This window comes from Pleurodeles waltl, chromosome 10, assembly GCF_031143425.1.
Source record: "Pleurodeles waltl isolate 20211129_DDA chromosome 10, aPleWal1.hap1.20221129, whole genome shotgun sequence".
NCBI lineage: Eukaryota > Metazoa > Chordata > Amphibia > Caudata > Salamandridae > Pleurodeles > Pleurodeles waltl.
The window spans coordinates 926,052,044-926,073,240 of NC_090449.1; the positions used below are offsets into that span (position 1 = coordinate 926,052,044).

At 43.7% G+C, this 21,197-nt stretch overlaps 1 protein-coding gene across 1 annotated transcript in view; it reads right to left on the reverse strand.

Annotated features, from left to right (window-relative positions):
- The window catches only part of LOC138262031 (histone deacetylase 9-like), a 1,178,236-nt gene that overhangs the window by 1,001,708 nt on the left and 155,331 nt on the right, over nt 1-21,197 (reverse strand). Inside the window, exon 4 of the mRNA XM_069211700.1 lies at nt 20,233-20,282. Within this exon, the coding sequence (XP_069067801.1) occupies nt 20,233-20,282 (50 nt within the window). The remainder of the gene's footprint in view (nt 1-20,232; nt 20,283-21,197) is intronic.

The window sequence follows — 21,197 nt, forward strand, 5'->3', positions numbered from 1 at the left end:
TCTAGCCTAACAAAAGACTACTTGATGCTCCGTCGCCCAAATCTAGGCCCATACTTATACTCGGTTTGCACCTAATTAGCGTCATTTATTTTACGCTAATTCAACGCAAACCTAACTCCATATTCATACTTTGTTACTAAACACGTCTAGTGCCAAAGTTATGGAGTTTACGTCATTTTCTGGACGTGAAAACCTACCTTGTGTCAATGAGGTGAAAGGTAGGCGCTCCTGTCCACAAAATGACGATATGGCCTTAGCGCCATATTTACCCCCCATGATGAAATCTAGCACAGGGCGATGGGGGCCTTAAGTAATGGCACTAAGCTTGCTTAGCGCCATTATTTATTGCCTGGGTCATGGCAGGCGCTAGGGCACCTGTGGGCCTTTTTCCATGGTCAGTGACCATGGAAAGAGCCCACAAGCGCCCTTTTGTGGCTCCAGGAACACCCCTACCCACCCCCACCCACACCAGGAAGACACCTAAGGATGGGGGGACCCCATCCCAGGTTGGTAGAGGTGAGTATTTTTCTTTTCAAAGTGCTATAGGGGGCCTAACTTGGGCCCCCCTACATGACACTGTGCCCAGTGGCCATGCCCAGGGGACATAAATCCCCTGGGCATGGCCATTGGGCTGGGGGGCATGAATCCTGTCTTAACTGAGACACAAGTCATGTCCATGGGATTCTAACGTTAGAAAATGCCGCTACTCTGGGCAGAGGCATTTGTTTTTTGCCTCTGCCCGAACTAGCGTCATCCTCTGATGCTAAGCCCCCTTTTCCCCCTACCCCTCACCCACCCGGCTAGCATTCTTTTCTATAACACTAGCCAGGCCTTACCTCCGGCTAGCATCATACCATAAATATTACGCCCAGCGGGTGTCTTGGCACGGTGCTAGCCGGCAGTAAACCTTTTGAAGCAGTTCAGCATAAAAAAGTATAAATATGCCCCCTAATGTGATAACAAATGTGGCTATATTAAACAGTGTGTCCTTGATTGCAAGCCTACCCAAGCAGTGGCAAATCATGGAAACACTTGAGCTGATTGCTGACCGAAAGTTCATTCTCATTCTGTGATGCTCCATAGTGGTTTAACGTGCCCCCAATGGGTTTTTCTTGGCTCGACTTCAGATAATACTCCTTGGTGGTTAACATTGTCTGCAATGGTTTGGTCCACTGTAGTTCCTCAGAACAAATATATAATACACTTTAATGGTTTAAGATTGCCTCCAATTGATGGCACTATTGCTTCTTCCCCGAGACTCCAAGGTACCCTCCATATAATATTCCTTCATGGTTCAGTAAAATGTCTAACATCCCAGCTCCTATGATGACAGTGGTGAGCTCTGTATGCCACAAATTACTCAAATGATGTACTACAAAAGTGGTCCTCATGTAATAATATTACCCACCCCAAAACACGGGTTGTACCTACCTGCATCTATTATCACACTCTCTGCAACACCCATTGTGTGCAGTGACACTCAGCACACTGTGCACCCACCAGGTCATCAAACCTCACACACCTCTGCAACATATCCCTTATAAATTGAACAGCAAACACCCTTCCCACCATGCACTCCAAATGGCATCTAGGAACACAATGCAAGTTGAATGCTTGACAACCTCACCAGCAGCTCGCCAACCCAGGATAGCACTCTAGGCATTGCATTAGGTATTGAAACCCTATTTAAATCCCTATGCTATACAATATAATTCTTGCAGTTGTGCTTTTTTAAAATATTTATGATGTAAACTCTTTCACACAGATGAAGTCAGGCTTATAAAGGGAATGCAGGATCATAGCATTGACAGTCTCTCTCATAGTGGCTGTAATGAAACATCTCATTGCATAACATGTCTGTTATCTTACCAACTATCTTTTATATAGTGCTTGAAACCCTAAGTGGTGCCCATGTGTTGGTATGACAAAACTTACACTAAAGGTTTCTTTTTACTGAAGAGTCACTGCTTTGGTGGCCTCTCACTAATTAAAAGAAAGAATAGGAGTTGGAACAACGCATGCTGGAATAACGCATGCCTAAATAAAACGGCCGGAACAACGACCGCGTTGTTACCATGAATGCCTTAACAACGATTTTTTGTTGTAAAGGCATTCTTAGTAAAGGCATGCATGAACTGCATGCATGGTTCCAGCATGCGACTACCCCCACCCCAACCTCCCACCCCTAAAACAATTGTACCCCAACCCCACCCCTAAAAACAATTCTACCACTGCTGCAACCCCCACCCCTAAAATGTAAACTACCCCCACACCTAAAACTACTGCGACCCTCTACCCCATAAAATTAAAACTACCCGACCCCCCACTCCTGCCCCTAAAACTAAAAATACCCCAGACCCCCCACATCCACACATAAAACTACAGCGACCCCCCATCCCTGCCCTAAAACTACAGCAACCCCCACCCCCTTAAACCTAAACTACCCGACCCCCCACCCGCCCCTAAAACTACCTCGGCCTCTCACCCCGCCCCAAAACCTAAAAATACCCGACCCCCCCCACCCTGCCCCTAAAACTACATCAACCCCCACCCCTCTAAAACTACAGTGACCCCCACCCCCCCTAAAACCTAAACTACCCTGACCCCCCACCCCACCCCACTCCTAAAAACTAAAAATACCCCAAACCCCACCCCTAAAACCACAGTGACCCCCACCCACCCCTAAAACTACTGTGATCCCCACCGCAAAACCTAAACTACCCCGACCCCGACCCCCACCACCTCCCCTAAAACGACAGCAACCCCCAATCCCCCAAAACCTAAACTACCCTGACCCCCCACCCCACCCCTAAAACTACCACCACCCCCTAAAACAGAAACTACCCTGACCCCCCTCCCCACCCCTAAAACTGCCACGACCCCCAACCCGGCCCCTAAAAACTAAAAATAACCTGACCCACCCCTAAAACTACTGTGACCCCCCAACAACCTTAACTACCCGACCCCTCCACCAGCACCCCTAAAAATTAAAAATGCCTCACCTCCCACCCCGGCCCCCCACCACCAAAAACTAAAAATACCCCAATCCCCCACCCCATCCCTAAAACTACAGCAACCCCACCCCTAAAACTAAAAATGCCCTGACCCCGCCACCCACACCCCTAAAACGGCCCCAGCCCCACTTAACTGATCTCATCCTCCGACAAAGCCGACTGCCTTCTTCTGTGCCTTAACCACGCATGAGCGTTGTTCAGCACATGCGTGGTTAAGGCACCGAACAAGAAAGTTGTTGTTAACAAAAGCGTTGTTCCGCTTTCGTTGTACACGACTTTGTTGTTCGGGAATCGTGGTTGGGGATGTTTCCCAAAAGAAAAGTTAATTTTGAAAAAAGAACATTACCACACTGTGGTAAAGTGCACATGGAAGATTTTGAGAGCCTACTGGCCTACTTCACTAGAACTTTGCACATTGAATTATTGTAACAGCCTTCTTGTGTACCCCAACATTCCCCCCCACAAAACGCTTATCTTTGCTATCTGAGCCTTACTCAGGTTGACAACACATACACTCACCACTCCCCCTACAAGCTGGGTGTCTGTCTTTAAAATATCCTCTATACTGTGCACTCTTAACAATATTATTCAAAGTAGTCTGAAAACAACATTTGGCCTGCCATTAACCAAATAGAAATTTGTGATCTGCCAACCAGACCCTATGGTTCACATGTAAACCAGGTGGTGGAGTGTCTGGATCCTGATATCTCAATATTCTTGGTCAGCATCATACTGCCCCTTGAGATCTGAGCCTGCCCCTCACTCAAAGGGTTTTAAACTCTTAGGAAGCGCCATCTCAAGCAGTAAGAGCCAAAGAACTGCTTCCGATGACGCACATAATTTCTAAAGATGTCTGTCATGAACCAATACTATATGACCTCAATGCATGTTTTCCATGTCCATTAATTCATCACAGACCAAGAAAGGTATTTTTGTGCAATGCCTCAATCACCAACTCTGGCTTGTATTATTCATCTTTCTGCACACCATGCTATGTTTTCCTTATGTCTTCACCATCCTAGGTTACCAGACTCAAATGTGGAATTAAAAAATGTTCCTCAAACATTCTTTCTGCCACAGGTGCACACAGGCCTTCCACTCACTGATGACATATACATTTGGAAGTTGTGGGGAACACATGTGACTCCTATATGCAGAAGTAGTAGACTTGTTAAGGGGGAGCAACAGATCTTTTCCCCCAGGGATTCCAGTAGAAATTTCCTCTGAGGTACCATGAATAAATACTTTGTCCCTCGATTTTTTATTCATGCTTCCACCACCATTAATCTCGTAAAGTATTGACCAAGAAGGACCCCTCGACTTCAAAAACTACTGTTAGGTTTCAGGCTTGGAAATAGGGGGACCCATCCATCAGCCTTCATGAATGTTAATCTCACGGAAGGGAAAGAAGGGAAAGCAACAGAAGCACAGAGACTACACAGGAACAAGACACAAGGTACACTTGCATGCTTTAAATCCCCAAAAAGAATATACGTAGTAGAAAACCCTACCCCAAGTCCGCCACAAAGAAGCAGTGAAAACAGCTTTGTTGGATCTGTGTAGCTCAAATACAGCACATTATTCATCTTGCTGCACACCATGCTATGTTTTCCTTATGTCTTTTTGTATGACGTTTCTGATAGAAATGTCAGGCTGATCTCATCAAATAAGTAAAGACATTACCAAGGCATTTTACATATTGCATTATAGTATCAATTTGAAACAAAAGAAATAGTAGTATATTTTAATGTAGCAGGTTGGAAATTCTATGATATAGTATGAAAGCAAAAAACGGAGACCGTTCTTGTCATAAACTGGCGTACAAAACAAACAACTATGTTCCGCAAATATGTACCTTAGTTTCTAATTAAAGCAACACATTTTCTCTGACTTAGTTTTTGTTTTCTTCCTGTCACATCAACAGAAAAGAGCAGAAGTGATGTGATCAGTCCTAAAGCACTGCAAAATATTCTTATTACTGATGTTCTGGGTCCACAGCAATATTGGACCCGAAACTGGATTACCAACTACTGCCCTATATAACTTTATTTTCTGGACACAGGAATGCTGGTTGTAATTTTATCAGCCTGAAAATCTAGCTGGTAAAACTGCTTTAGGTTTGGGCTGCACATGCAGCTATCCCAATCCCTTTGCCCCCACCCAACACCCTAAGGAAGGAGTATACAATAGTGCAATTGTCCTCCTACCAGGCCACATCCTCCACTTTCCTGTGTCAATCCCGCCACTTCAATCCCACTTGCCACCCCACATCCCCTTTGTCAGGATTGCTGATAAGAGATTTGGGAACTAATTACTGGCCAGGAGCAATAGTATGTATGATCAGCACTAACACATCTGCTTTCCTGCCATTTTCAAATTCAAGAGGGTTCCTCCAATCAATGACCATTCATGGTCAGCTCATGAGTGTGCCAAGTACAATAAAAGTCTCTCCGGAACCAGATACAACGGATTCAAGAGAAATATTACTAGGGCCCAGGCAGCAGGCCTCAACTCATTGAGATGTAGATCAGGTATGAAGAGAAGGAAAATCAGTGAGGTCTGTGACAGTGGCAAAATGGCAACTAAAAAGGAAGGAGACCTTACAGCCCCAACCACAGGGCACTGTAACACTTTAAGGAGGGGAAGATGAGGAAAGGAATACAAAGGAGTCATTTAGCAGATAACCGAAGACCTGGGAAGCCTGGTGCAAAGCGCTTGACCATCCCAGATTACCAGACTCAAATGTGGAATTAAAAAATGTTCCTCAAACATTCTGCCACAGGTGCACACAGGCCTTCCACTCACTGATGACATATACATTTGGAAGTTGTGGGGAACACATGTGACCCCTGATGACGCAGAAATGAAGGTTTTACATTTATTAGCGCTTAAACGTAGTGCCGCAATAATCAAGTGTGACTTTAATCGAACGAATAAAGATTGTACGGGGACAAATGTGCCCTCAGAGTAGTTTGCCAACATTTATAAGCGTGCTTTATATAACGTGATGTATTAGAATTGTACGAATCTGACATAATCGTAAACGTGTGCTATGATTTGCTTGTTAGAAATGTTTTAGCTTAGCATAACTTTAGTGGAGGCTTTGGCCTAGTTGCTTGTCTCACGGTTTGGATGATCGTATTTTTCCAACGTGCTAATAAAAGTGTATTCTTGCTTGAAGCTGTACTTTTCCAGTGGGATCGTTCACATGCTTATCTTTAAGGTTTCGTGCCAGCCTGGCATCTTCTTCTTTGCTCCAAGGTCAATCTGCAGGTGCAGACAATGGACGCTCTGAAAGTGAGTTAATTGGTAAAATATGTTGCAACTTACGTTCCCGACTCCAAGGATAATGTATGCTTAGGTAGAAGCTTGTGAACTGTAGTTTTTGATTGGACATTTTGAAGCCAACCTATGAACCCTCCAATGGAAGACCCTACTGGATTTGAACTGTTGTCTATTTAAACCAGGTGCACAAGAAGAAAGCAGCCATTACGAACTTCACCAGCCATTTGCCAGCCATTCAGCTATTATGGCCCATCTTGCTGCGACGCCATTTTGAAAGAGACTTTGATGCTTTCTCTAATCGAGAGAAAGAGACTTTAATTAATTCTCGCCCTAGAGACTTTAACTTTGACTTGCCCCTTTGCATGAAGTAATAGTTTTGTCCCTTTGCCGCTGAGAGGCAATTGCCCCGTCCACCCTGCCCCTTTTGTCCCGTCCCATGCTGATCGAATCCGGTACCTGTGAGACGAAGACTTCCTTGAATGCTGATTGAATTTGGTAAATATGAAAGGAAATTGTACAATTGCATTGTGTTCTTTTTAGGTAACCAACTGCTGATTTTTGATAAGAGCCCTAGTTAGGAGCTTTTCTAAATTAATGTTGCTAAATTGTTTTTGCATGAAGTCCCACATGCCGATGCTAATTTGAGGTTAGATGAGGATTCATTTGTTACACGATGCAATTTGAGACCTTGTTATGCTGACCAATGTATGCAATTAGCTCATTACAGATTATAGTTTTAGTGGTTTGCATTGCTATTATCGAATGCATTATTATTCAAATGCTGCATAGATTGCATCTGTTTCGTCGTTATGGACAGCTATTAATGTTCATTTACATATATCATTTGGTGTTGAGACACGTTTATATTGTGCTAGCTTTGTTAATATAGGGAAATAAATTCATTAACTTTGAATAAACTGGTGTGGTTATTCATGACCGAAAGGTCATGGTTCGCCGAAATGTATTCTGGATTAATTGTGAAATGTTATGTTGATCAGGGTATTGCCTATGTACGTTATTGATTATTGATTTGATCGAATTGATTTCTCTCGGATGAAGAGAGCCCCACTTGGTCAAAAGATTCATCGGCCTAAGAGCGTTCAGATACAGGTAATTTAGTAGGTCGTAACGCTCTATCAGTAGATGGTAGCAGAGGACGGTTACGCCCTTTGGGACCCCATTCGAGAGGTACATGGTGTTGAATTAACGGTTTCGCCCTTTGGGACCACATTCGAGAGGTACATGGTGTTGAATTAACGGTTTCGCCCTTTGGGACCACATTCGAGAAGTACATGGTGTTGAATTAACGGTTGCGCCCTTTGGGACCCCATTCGAGAAGTTGAATTAGATTTTTCTTGGGTAAAACAGATTGAGAAAATGATGATGGGCTAAGTCCCCCGCGACTTTCCCGGGATCTCGGAGCTTGCGAATGGAGAGAATGGAGGTGTGAGATCGGCGTTGGCGGTACTAGTGACGGTATGAGTGAAGTTAGAATTTTGCGCTTGCACAGCTTATTGCCGCAGATTGTGTGAAAAGGTTGCGAGGATTTTAGAGAATAGCGGAGGTGCGACTCCGAGTGTAGGAGTAGAGAAGTCGTCGAACTTCATAGAAAATAGCGGAGGTGCGACTCCGAGTGTGAGAGTAGGGAGGTCGTCGAACTTCATGTGCATGTGGCGCTTTGTGCAGGAAAAAGGTCCACGTGGTTGTTGTTGTTGAGACGGGCCCTGCGAGGTCAAGAGACTCCGGAGTATGTTGAAAAGTGTATGAGACACTTGTTTTATGTTGTGGTCTGGGCGGTTTAGTAGGTTGATCGGGCGTGGTCAACAAGTCGGTACGTGTGTTAAGGGAGTGAAAGAAAACTTCGACTTCGGGCTTTGACAAATTCTAAGTGCACTAGAATAGATCATTGACAAGTTGAGAGCAGATCTGCGGGTCAGGTTTGCTTGCGAAAGTGGGGACCGAGAAAGATGGAATAACTGCCGAGGCTAGTGAAAAATCCCTAAGGTCCTGAAGCGATTGTGTTACCCTTCCTGTAGTAAACCGACAGATCTGTTTTATTATTATTTTGGTTGCTCGGGATACATGCTAGAAGTTGTTACGAGAGGAGCTGAGTGAAGGAGGACAAGCCGCAAGGCTTTGTCAGCCGCAGTGTGTGTGAGTGTGACGTCACTAGGAGCCGCGCTGGGATAGGTTGGTTGTAGGGAAGGGTCGCGCACGGATTGGACGCAGTCCGTGGGGCTCGATTGGAAGGGGAAAGGCAAGTGAAGAGGATTCCAGGAATTAAAGTCACCTATTGATTACAAACTTTGTGAAATAAAAGACGAGAAAATGAAATTGAAATTTTTGAAAGCATTAAAGAGTGCGATGAAGGGGGAGTCTTACATTAAAGCGAGCGTAGGAGAGGAGACGCCACCCGAAGGTACACCAGCTTACATTGTAATGGAGGAAAGGGGGGTAGCTTCGTGCCTTTGGCTAAAGCAATGGCACAAGCTGACAGAGAAACATGAGAGCGTAGCGTTCCCGATCCATGGGACATTCAATATAAGGATCCTAGAGAATTTGAGATTCGCGATGTACGACATGAAGGTACCTCCAAGGCCAGCACAGTTTGAGGCTCTAGCGATTTGGGAACTAATGGCTAGACAGCAACAGCAAAAGAAGTTCGAGACCAGGATAAGAAAGGCAGAAAAGACACTAGCGGACGCTAGGTGGGAGAATTCGCAGAAGGTGTGGAGGTCAGATATATTGCAGGGGATAAAATTGTTTCCCGCAATTACTAAGGAAGAAGAGGCGACAGGCAAGAAAGCTACCTATAAGACAGACAGGAGGTGTTCCAAAGATAGAGAAGACGAGTCAGATGATGAGGAGTTCATCATGCAATTGCTGAACGACCGCCCACCGCCTTATGCAGAGAATGGACAAGGTCCAAGTACCAGTTCTGCCCCTCCGGCACCGGTACAGAATAATGAAACTCCGAATTCAGAAGCGCCATCGGGATCTAAGGACCCGAGTTTACTGTTCACCCCGCAGATACCGCAGGTCAGGAGAATATATCCAGATGTGCCTACATTGAAAACAGCAGAAAATTATCAGCCGCAGGTCCCAAGGTACTACAGCAGTGACAACAGTACGGGAATGGTTCTAGATCCAACCGTAATGGGAGTGCAGAATGGTCACAACCCAACATTGGCACAAGCTGAGTCCACCCAGTTTTTGATGCGTCAAAAGCAGATGCAGGGGGGAACCTCACATGCTCAGATGACAGGGAGTCAAATGGGCACGCCGGCAATGATGACCCATAGTGGAGGAATGAACATGCCTCAGAACCTGGGGAATGGACAGAACCCAGATGCGATATCTCTACCCATTACTGTAGGTCCACCGGTACCTTTGTACGTTCAGCCTAACTCAGGTATGAGCGGTCAAGGATCAATGGTGCAGAATGGGACGGAAAGGAGGTGCATAGAACACACTCCAGAGATAACTCCGATAGCGGCTCTGCCAACTGGATCTGGGTCCTTGATGGAGTTTAGTCCCATATGTGCTCAGTCAACAGTGGTGAGGTCGAGTCCCCCATTGATGATACCGCTATCATCGCACACTGAAAAGTTGCCGCAACCATCAATGGCAGTCGATGTGAATGCTACACTGATGGGGTTGAATGCGCAACAGCTGACACAGTGGTTCAACAGTCTAAATTCCACACAAAGCTCAGCCAGTGGGAAGGGAGAAGAGGACTATCTGAATAGGATCAGGTTGAACATGGAAGCAGAAGAATTGGTGGAAGGGACTATGGGTGTGAATAGGTTAGAGTCCTACTCGGAAGAAGAGCTGAGGTATCTATGTCCCAGGATTACGAGAGAAGTGAACAAGGTACATAGAAGCTTGCAAGAAATAGCTGACAAAAACGGGGTTGATATAGACAAGACAAAACACTTGAGCAGGAGCTATAGATTGGATTTCAGGCCACAGACTTTGAACACATGAGGTCAGCAGGCATGAAAACGCACCTTAGAGAATTGTTGCAGAGTGCACAAGTGTGGAGGTGCTTAGACAAATGGGAGAGCAGATGGACAAAGAAAAAGGAAAAGAAGAAAGACAGTGTCCCAGAGAACAACGAGAAAAGACCACAGAGTAGTGATGCAATAACCATGTTACCAATGAGGGAGACAGCAGGGGGAAAATTAATACATGTACCGTGGCACAGAAGCGACATTCAGTCTTTTACGGATGATTTTCCCAAACTGAGAGAGAAACCGATTGAATGGTACCAACAGACTGATAGGTTTGTGAAGCTTGCAAAATGTCTTTGGGAAGACCTGAACACCCTCTTTGAGATTGTGGTTCCGGCAGATTTGTGGGAAGACTGCAAAAGGGCTGTAGGTTGGCCGACAAGTGAACCAGAGAGAGACAGGGATACGGGTGCACCATCGCCTATGGTAATGAGCTTGTACTATAAGGTGATTGAGCATTTGAAGACGAAGGTTGCTGCGAAAAATGTGGATTGGCAGAAGATTGATCGAACTGCCCAAGAGGCTAAAGAGTCGATTCATGGTTACTACGAGAGGTTGTTGAAGGCGTTTAAGAACTACAGTGGCACGGAAACAATAGAGGCGAAGGACATGCTTCATTTTGTGTTTAGATTTGTGGAAGGGCTGAGACCAGAAATAAGTCAGATGATAAAGACGCATTTGATTTGTTGGCAGTCGAAACCGATTGATGAGGTGTTGAATTATGCGAAATACTGTAGCGACGAAATTGAAGTGAAACAGAAAAGGTTGAAAGAGAAAGTGATGGTGATGCAACTTAAGGCAGCTCAGACAGGTCTGCAAGGTTTGCAAGGGTTGATACCGCAGCCGCAACCGCAGGGAAATATGGTGTTTCAGCCACAGGCAAGAGGCAGAGGCAGAGGAGGTTTTGGGAGTAATGGTCCGGATTTGAACACTGTTGTGATTCCGAATAGTGTGCAGGCAATGAAAAAGGTGATGGCGTGTCACGTGTGCGGAATCGTCGGACATTGGAAACGCGAGTGCCCGATGGTGGTGCAGGAAGGTGCAGGTGTTGGTCAGCAAAACAATCATGTCAATGCATTCCAGACAATGAGGGGACCGAAAATGAGAGGTCCAAACCCACATTTTCAGACCACAAATCAGCTGCAGGGATTACAGCCCATGCAGCCGCAGCAGATGCAGATGCCCCGTATGCAGATGACGCAAATGCAGCCAATGCAACAGCAGTTACCCATGGTACCTAATCAGCAAATGCAAATACCCTTGGCACCAGTGAGTCAGCAGCAAGTGATGCTTCCTCCACAGGTCTCGAGTCAGGTGATGAGTACAAATGGCACAGTACAACAGTTCCCATTACACAGTGAGAATGGAATAAACAATGTATGGGAGAGTGAAAGTTCAGATGAGGAGGGAAATTGTGTGCTTGCAGCATCCTTGGAAGTTGATCAAAAGGGTCCATATGTAGAGGGAAGAGTCATGGGTCATCGTGTTTCATTCTTGGTTGACACAGGAGCCACACGTTCAACTGTTAGGAGCATTGAAGTACCAAATTTGCCACTCTCAGGGAGGACAGTTCAAGTGGTGGGAGTAGCAAACAGGCACCTGACGAACCCAATCACAGATCCAGTACCAGTCAGCATTGGTAACTATCAAGGGTTACATAATTTTGTGGTATGTGACTCAAGCCCGATAGCACTGTTAGGGAGAGACCTATTGTGCAAATTGGGATGTTCGATTATGTGTTCACACGATGGAATTAGAATTCAGACGAGCAGTGATGGGGAAGAAGAGGACAGTGTAGAAGGGGATGAGATGGAAACTGTTGATGAAGAATATCCTCTGATTAACCTTCTTCCGATTTTAACTGAAGAAGATATTCCAGCTGAATTACGGGAAACAGTCAGAAAGGAAGTGTGGGATATGACAGGAAAAGAGGTGGGATTGGTGAAAGGAGTGGAACCAGTGAAGGTGACCGTAAAACCCAATGTAACCTTTCCCCAGACCCCACAATACCACATGGCACAAGACACCCTCATGAAAGTCGCCCAACTCATTGACGAGTTTGTAAAACAGGGAGTACTGAAAGAAGTGTTAAGCAGTCCATGTAATTCACCAATCATGGGACTAATAAAACCGAGTGGAAAGGTCCGAATAGTGCAGGACTTGAGGAAAATAAATGACATCATAATAAAATGCTGCCCCGTAGTACCGAATCCAGCTGTGATAATGTTTCAAATCCCTTGCGATGCCGAGTGGTTCTCAGTCATCGACTTGTCGCAAGCATTCTTTTCGGTGCCTCTTCACGAGGACAGCCAGTTTCTCTTTTGTTTCAAATTCTTAGACAGAGTTTAGAGTTGGTGTCGAATTCCTCAAGGGTTTTCTGAGTCACCGTCAATTTTCAATCAGATTCTAAAGAAAGACTTGGAAGCGTTAGAATTGCCATTCGAGTCAACCCTAGTACAGTACATTGATGACTTACTGATCGCATCTAAGACAGAAAGTGGCTGCACAGCCGACACCATTGCTCTACTGAACCATCTGGGAAGGAATGGACACAAGGTGTCTCCTTCAAAGTTGCAGTTCTGTCAGAAGAAAGTGAAATACTTGGGTCATCAAATAGAGAAAGGGTCACGGAGAATAATGAAGGAAAGAATAACAAGTGTACTTCAAATGAGTCCACCAAAGATGAGGAGGGAGGTGAGGAAGTTTTTGGGGATGGTGAGCTACTGTCGCCAGTGGATTCCCAACTTCTCAACTCTAGCAAAGCCTTTACTGAAACTGACCCAGAAGGATGCTTTGGATGAAATTGAGCTGAAAGGAGATGAGATGGATGCTTTTATTGAATTGAAAGAATGCATGTGCAGGGCTCCAGCTTTAGGTATGCCTGATTACACAAAGCCTTTCACATTGTTTTGTCATGAACGTGATGCATGTTCTTTGTCTGTCTTGACCCAAGCCCATGGTGGCGTAAACAGACCAGTAGCGTATTTTTCAGCTACTTTGGATCCGGTCGCAGCAGCACTTCCTGGGTGTTTGCGCGCCGTAGCAGCAGTTGGTATCAGCCTCACTCAGAGTGAAGGAATAGTGATGGGACATCCACTAACAGTCATGGTCCCTCACTCAGTTGAGATACTTTTGACCCACTCCCGAACGCAACACATGACTGGAGCAAGACTCACAAGGTATGAAACGGTAATTCTGGGCTCACCGAATGTGCAGCTGAAAAGGTGCACTACGTTGAATCCAGCAACCTTGCTTCCAGGTGAAAATGCTGAAATTGAGAACGCTGAAGACGTCGAGCATGACTGCCTTCAGGTGACTGAATTTTGCACAAAACCCCGACCTGACATTAAGGATACTAAGCTTGATGAAAATGACCAAATTGTTTTTGTTGATGGGTCATGTTTAAGAGATGCATTGGGAATATTGAAAGCAGGATATGCTGTATGTACTGTCACAGGTGTCTTGGAAGCGTCCTGGCTTCAAGGAGTATATTCCGCACAAGTAGCAGAGCTTGTAGCCCTTACAAGAGCATGTCAACTGTCTACATTGATGAAGGTTACCATTTACACTGATAGTCAGTACGGGTTTGGAATTGTGCACGACTTTGGGCAACTATGGTCACAGAGAGGTTTCCTGACTTCTTCAGGGTCCCCAGTGAAAAACGGGGAGAGAATAAGGGAATTGTTACATGCCATTCAGATGCCAGCCGAAATTGCAGTGGTAAAGTGTAGTGCTCATACAAAAGGACAGGACTATGTTTCCCTGGGAAATGCATATGCGGATCAAGTCGCAAGATTTTGTGCCTTGAACTGTATATTGCTCAGGGATGAATGGAATTCGATAAATGAGCCAGAGCTCGAACCAGCTGAAGCTTTTGCCTTGAAGGTCGTGGATACAATGGATGAACTAAAAGCATTACAGAATAGCGTCAGGGAGGATGAAAGAGTTTCCTGAATTAAGGCACAATGTACAAAAAGACCAGATGAGATATGGGTTTCAAATGAGGGAAAATTTGTCTTACCAAATTGTCTCTTATCGCAGCTTGCGCGGTTCTATCATGGGCAGGCTCACCTAGGGAGAGATGCCATGATAAGATTGTTCAAAACTGATTGGTTTAACCCCAGATTCCGTCAAGTCACAGAAGCAGTCTGCCACCGGTGTGTCATTTGTCAACAGATGAACCCAGGGAAGGGAACGGTTGTGAACGTGAGCCACATCGGTAGGGCAGGTGGCCCGTTCAGCCGAATGCAGATGGACTTTATTGAGATGCCTGTGCATGGAGGTCTGAAGTATGTGTTGGTGATTGTGTGCATTTTTAGTCACTGGATTGAAGCATACCCCACATGTAGAAATGACAGCCTTACAGTTGCAAAACTATTGTTGAGGGAGTTAATACCACGTTTCGGATTCCCGATCTCTTTAGAATCAGATAGAGGAAGTCACTTCAATAATGAGGTGATAAAGTTACTTTGCGCAGCGCTGAACATTGAGCAAAAACTGCATTGTAGCTATCGCCCAGAAGCATCAGCACTGGTGGAGCAGATGAATGGTACACTGAAATCAAGAATGGCGAAAATATGTGCATCGACAAATTTGAAATGGCCTGACGCATTGCCTTTGGTGTTAATGTCAATGAGAAACACCCCTGACAGAAAGACTGGATTGTCCCCGCACAAAATTCTCATGGGCAGGGCCATGAGACTTCCTGCAGTTCCCGCAAACGCGCTTTTGAATATTACAGATGATATGGTGTTAGACTACTGCAAGGGTCTGGCTGACGTGGTTCGCTCTTTCTCTCACCAGGTGGAAGCAACCACCTTGCCACCGATCCAAGGTCCAGGACACACACTGAAAGCAGGTGACTGGGTCGTGGTAAAGAAGCACGTGAGGAAGTCGTGTCTGGAACCCCGTTGGAAAGGCCCTTTCCAAGTGATCCTGACGACAACTACCACTGTGAAGTGTGCGGGAGTTCCCAACTGGATTCACGCCAGTCATACAAAGAAAGTGTTGTGTCCCACAGATGAGGAAGTTGAAGCGCTGAAATTGCCAGTTCCTGATAACAAAGTGCCAAGCGCTGAGACAGAGCAAAACAGAACCATAAGCGAACAGGCAGAAATAGAGGAGAGAGAAATATTCTCTGAGGACGAAGCAACCGATTCACTTGGGGAAGACCAAGGAGAAACCTCGGACAGCGACAAAGAAGCTGAAGGTGACAAAGAGCCTGAAGCAGCTGAGGGTAACAAAGAGCCTGAAGCAGCTGAAGGTAACCAAGAGCCTGAAGCAGCTGAAAGTGACAAAGAGCCTGAATAAAGTAGCAGTGACAAAGGGCTCGAAAGAGGTGAAGAAGCAGGAGAGCCTGATCAGAGGAGGGCTTTCCCAGAAACAGACGGTACAGAAAAAGAAAAGGAAAACGTGATTGACTCCCCAGAAGGAGGGGACAAGGCAGAACAGAACGAAACTGTTCAAACTTCATCAGGAGAGATCGCAGGTCCATCAAGTGGACACAGTGCAAAGAAAAGACCAAGTATATCACCAGTAAAAGTAAAGACTAGAGAAAAGTTGAACGACGGTGAAGGGCCAAAAGTGAAAGAGAAAAGAAAGGAAGTGTCTGTCGTGTTACCAACAACAAGTGAAGAAAAAGACTTTGCCAAAGAGGAAAGTACCAGTGAGGCAGAATCAAAGAGAGATGCAAAATTAAAAAGGAAAAGGATACCAAACAGGAGATATTCCGGTCCAGAATGGGCATATGTAGTCAATGACGATTGGACTGACGAATTTGTATCTCTTAGCCTCGAGAACGAAGAAGAGATACCAATAGAAAAGAAAAGTTTTATGGACACTATTGATTGAAAAAAAAAACAAAAAAAAAACTGATAAATGACATTGCTTGCTATAATCTAACGTGATACAACCAGCTGAGACATTGCTAAACCGGATGAGACATTTGTTAACTTGATAAGACTTTGAAAACCTGATTGACTCTAAAACCCGATTTGAGACAACGTTGCTAACTTCGAAAAAAAAAAAAAAAAAAAAGACTGAGTTATTGCCGAATTGAGTTATTGCCGAATTGAGTTATTGTCGAACTGAGTTATTGCCGATTTGAGTTATTGCCGAATTGAGTTATTGTCGAACTGAGTTATTGCCGAATTGAGACAAATGCTGCTAACCGATAAGTGACTGGGCTTCTGAAGAAAACTGTGTGAACATTGCATTGCGCTCGTTCAGCTTTGTAACTAATTGCTAAATTGTTTTTTTTATATAAGTGCTTCTAGCTCTCTGATTCTATACAGATCATGACACAAAATAGTAGAATGAAATATTGTAAATATGCGTGTATAGGCTTGATAACTGCATGTGTACTAATAATAATGGCAATAGTGCTTGCAACGCGTGGTAAGGGTGAGAAGGAGAAAATTGATGTTTCTACTTTTGCTCCTGTTACTGTCACTGAACTAACCGCATTGAAAAGACTAGAATTAGATGAGAGACACTTGCATGATAAGAAGGAACTTTCGTATAATGTTTTCTATCGCTTGCTAACAGAATATGTTGAGACTATGGATGCGAAAGATTGTTATGTGTGTACACAGATACCGACATCGGTAAAGGAAGGGGTGACTTATCACCACATGCCTCTTACATATGGGATTACATGTAGTATAGTAACGTCTAGATTTTATGGTCAAACTAACATACAGTATTTTTACTCAAATTATGATGTTACTTTTGCATATGTTCCTATAATTACGCAGGTAAGCCAGATTGCTAAAGATTGGGATGCTAAAATAATGAGGGAATTTTTCGAGCCAATGCAACCTTTTGAACCAGCTCACGCACATAGGGAAAATCTTACCTGCTCGCTCACTGCAGTAGAAATAAGCTTTTTAGATCGCACAGATGATAGAAGGGCACAAATGAATGCGAAATTAGAAAAAGAGCTCAGTAAGAGGACTTCAGTAGATCATTATGATTTTGCCGCAATAAAAACACAAGGGAGAATAGCTTTAGATGCTTGGCATGTAGGGAAGTTTTGTATATATCGAGGTGAATCTTATTATGACAACATTTTCGTGGGAGCGAGTGAATGCAAACATACGTTTATCTTTAATGCCAAATGGACATTCATGCTGAACGGACTTGACCCTGTCATACCGGGTGTATATTACATTTGTGGGCATAATGCCTATTATCGTCTTCCAAAGGGATGGTGGGGGAGATGTTATTTGGGTATAGTGTTCCCAAAGGTTTATCAACTGGATGACCTATCGGTGATTCCAAAGACGCCTGGATCTCATCGTATCCAGAAAAGAGAGACCGCAGCTGCTGTGGTAGGAGATATATTTGGAGCCATAATTCCTTCATTGGGAGTTGTGTTAAATTCCATCAAAATAAGAAAGTTGTCTACTATAGTGGATAACATGTTGACAAAGTTTTCAGGTGCTATAATCCTGATAGATGCTGAACTTGCAGCAGAAAGAGCTATGACTCTTCTAAACAGGCTTGCCCTAGACATTCTTTTAGCAAAGGATGGCGGCGTTTGCAAAATGCTTGGTGCGCGTCACTGTTGTACGTATATTCCAGACAACAGTGTGAAAATTAAAACTATGCTTGCAAATCTAACAAAAGAGAGTGCAGACTTGAAGGAATTGAAAGAACCAGGAGTGTGGGAGAAAGTTGGAAAGGGAATTGCTTCAGTGGGAAATTGGCTTGGTGGCATTTGGAATGGAATATTACTAAAAAATAATACAGGGAATATTAATAGTACTGATTTGTATTTTTGGAATTTGGGGAATAAAAAGGGGAATAATAATGACCATGGCAAGAATTAAAAGAAGGAAGGAAGAGAATATGATGAAAAGAATGGCAGAAGAATACAAAGCAAGAACAAGGGGAACTAAAAGGCAAAGAGAACTGACAGAATTTTAATGGAATAAAATTTGTGGGCATGGTTTTGTGTGATGACAAGTAGTCATCAGAGGAGGGATTGATGACGCAGAAATGAAGGTTTTACATTTATTAGCGCTTAAACGTAGTGCCGCAATAATCAAGTGTGACTTTAATCGAACGAATAAAGATTGTACGGGGACAAATGTGCCCTCAGAGTAGTTTGCCAACATTTATAAGCGTGCTTTATATAACGTGATGTATTAGAATTGTACGAATCTGACATAATCGTAAACGTGTGCTATGATTTGCTTGTTAGAAATGTTTTAGCTTAGCATAACTTTAGTGGAGGCTTTGGCCTAGTTGCTTGTCTCACGGTTTGGATGCTCGTATTTTTCCAACGTGCTAATAAAAGTGTATTCTTGCTTGAAGCTGTACTTTTCCAGTAGGATCGTTCACATGCTTATCTTTAAGGTTTCGTGCCAGCCTGGCATCTTCTTCTTTGCTCCAAGGTCAATCTGCAGGTGCAGACAATGGACGCTCTGAAAGTGAGTTAATTGGTAAAATATGTTGCAACTTACGTTCCCGACTCCAAGGATAATGTATGCTTAGGTAGAAGCTTGTGAACTGTAGTTTTTGATTGGACAATTTGAAGCCAACCTATGAACCCTCCAATGGAAGACCCTACTGGATTTGAACTGTTGTCTATTTAAACCAGGTGCACAAGAAGAAAGCAGCCATTACGAACTTCACCAGCCATTTGCCAGCCATTCAGCTATTATGGCCCATCTTGCTGCGACGCCATTTTGAAAGAGACTTTGATGCTTTCTCTAATCGAGAGAAAGAGACTTTAATTAATTCTCGCCCTAGAGACTTTAACTTTGACTTGCCCCTTTGCATGAAGTAATAGTTTTGTCCCTTTGCCCCTGAGAGGCAATTGCCCCGTCCACCCTGCCCCTTTTGTCCCGTCCCATGCTGATCGAATCCGGTACCTGTGAGACGAAGACTTCCTTGAATGCTGATTGAATTTGGTAAATATGAAAGGAAATTGTACAATTGCATTGTGTTCTTTTTAGGTAACCAACTGCTGATTTTTGATAAGAGCCCTAGTTAGGAGCTTTTCTAAATTAATGTTGCTAAATTGTTTTTGCATGAAGTCCCACATGCCAATGCTAATTTGAGGTTAGATGAGGATTCATTTGTTACACGATGCAATTTGAGACCTTGTTATGCTGACCAATGTATGCAATTAGCTCATTACAGATTATAGTTTTAGTGGTTTGCATTGCTATTATCGAATGCATTATTATTCAAATGCTGCATAGATGGCATCTGTTTCGTCGTTATGGACAGCTATTAATGTTCATTTACATATATCATTTGGTGTTGAGACACGTTTATATTGTGCTAGCTTTGTTAATATAGGGAAATAAATTCATTAACTTTGAATAAACTGGTGTGGTTATTCATGACCGAAAGGTCATGGTTCGCCGAAATGTATTCTGGATTAATTGTGAAATGTTATGTTGATCAGGGTATTGCCTATGTACGTTATTGATTATTGATTTGATCGAATTGATTTCTCTTGGATGAAGAGAGCCCCACTTGGTCAAAAGATTCATCGGCCTAAGAGCGTTCAGATACAGGTAATTTAGTAGGTCGTAACGCTCTATCACCCCTATATGCAGAAGTAGTAGACTTGTTAAGGGGGGACAACGGATCTTTTCCCCCAGGAATGCCAGTAGAAATTTCCTCTGAGGAAGCATGAGTAAATGATTTGTCCCTCGATTTTTTATTTATGCTTCCACCACCATTAATCTCGTAAAGTATTGACGAAGAAGGACCCCTCGACTTCAAAAACTACTGTTAGGTTTCAGGCTTGGAAATAGGGGGACCCATCCATCAGCCTTCATGAATGTTAATCTCACGCAAGGGAAAGCAACAGAAGCACAGAGACTACACAGGAACAAGACACAAGGTACACTTGCATGCTTTAAATCCCAAAAAAGAATATACGTAGTAGCAAACCCTACCCCAAGTCCGCCACAGGGAAGCAGTGAAAACAGCTTTGTTGGATCTGTACCTATATGTAAAAAAGAAACAGAAACTGCAAATTATATAGTGTAGTATATCATCAGGGATACAAGTCACATTTTATTTTTAGAGTGAAATTGAACGTGTTGCTTGAACTGTTATATGAAATATATCAACTTACATTTTTCAGTCTGTCTCAATTTGACTCATACTCTCATTAGCCTTTGACAAAATGTATATTTAGCTTACTCAACTGAGTGATAATCATTTTTTTAATTTTGTGAATTTTGGAACTCCTTGCCCAAGTCCATTTCACTCAACACTTCATTCAAAAAAGCACTTTTTGAGGAAAATAGCTTTCATTTCTTATTTTTATCAGGAAAATAAGTAAAAACTGTTAACTCTTTTTTCAGAAAATAACTGCAAAATATAACTGTTCTAGGTTTTTCCCTCCAAAATACATTTTTCAGCTTTGCTTTCTTTTACTTTGGAAAAATAAACTGTGTAATATTTGTAAAGTTGAAAGAAGATCTCCTTGAAACTTTGCAAATTATGTGGATGTGAGGTTCAGCACATTTGCACATCGTTTGTTTTAATAACAACAATGCTGTTTTTTCTGTACTGCACAACAAAATTACCATTTTAGTTTCTGTGTAGCTCAAATGCAGCCACAGTCCAATCTTGTCCACAACAGCTCAATCAATAAATTACTCCCCAATTTAGAGGGACATCTAGGTGGGGTATTGGAGATAACATCCCCCATTGCATTCCTAATGCTAGCTCTATGTGACTGCTTTTGCCTTTTAATTACAAAGGATATATACCCATTCACAATTACTTTGAGACAAAGGCCCTCATTCTGACCTTGGCGGGCGGCGGAGGCCGCCCGCCAAAGTCCCGCCGTCAGGTTACCGTTCCGCGGTCGAAAGACCGCGGCGGTAATTCTGACTTTCCCGCTGGGCTG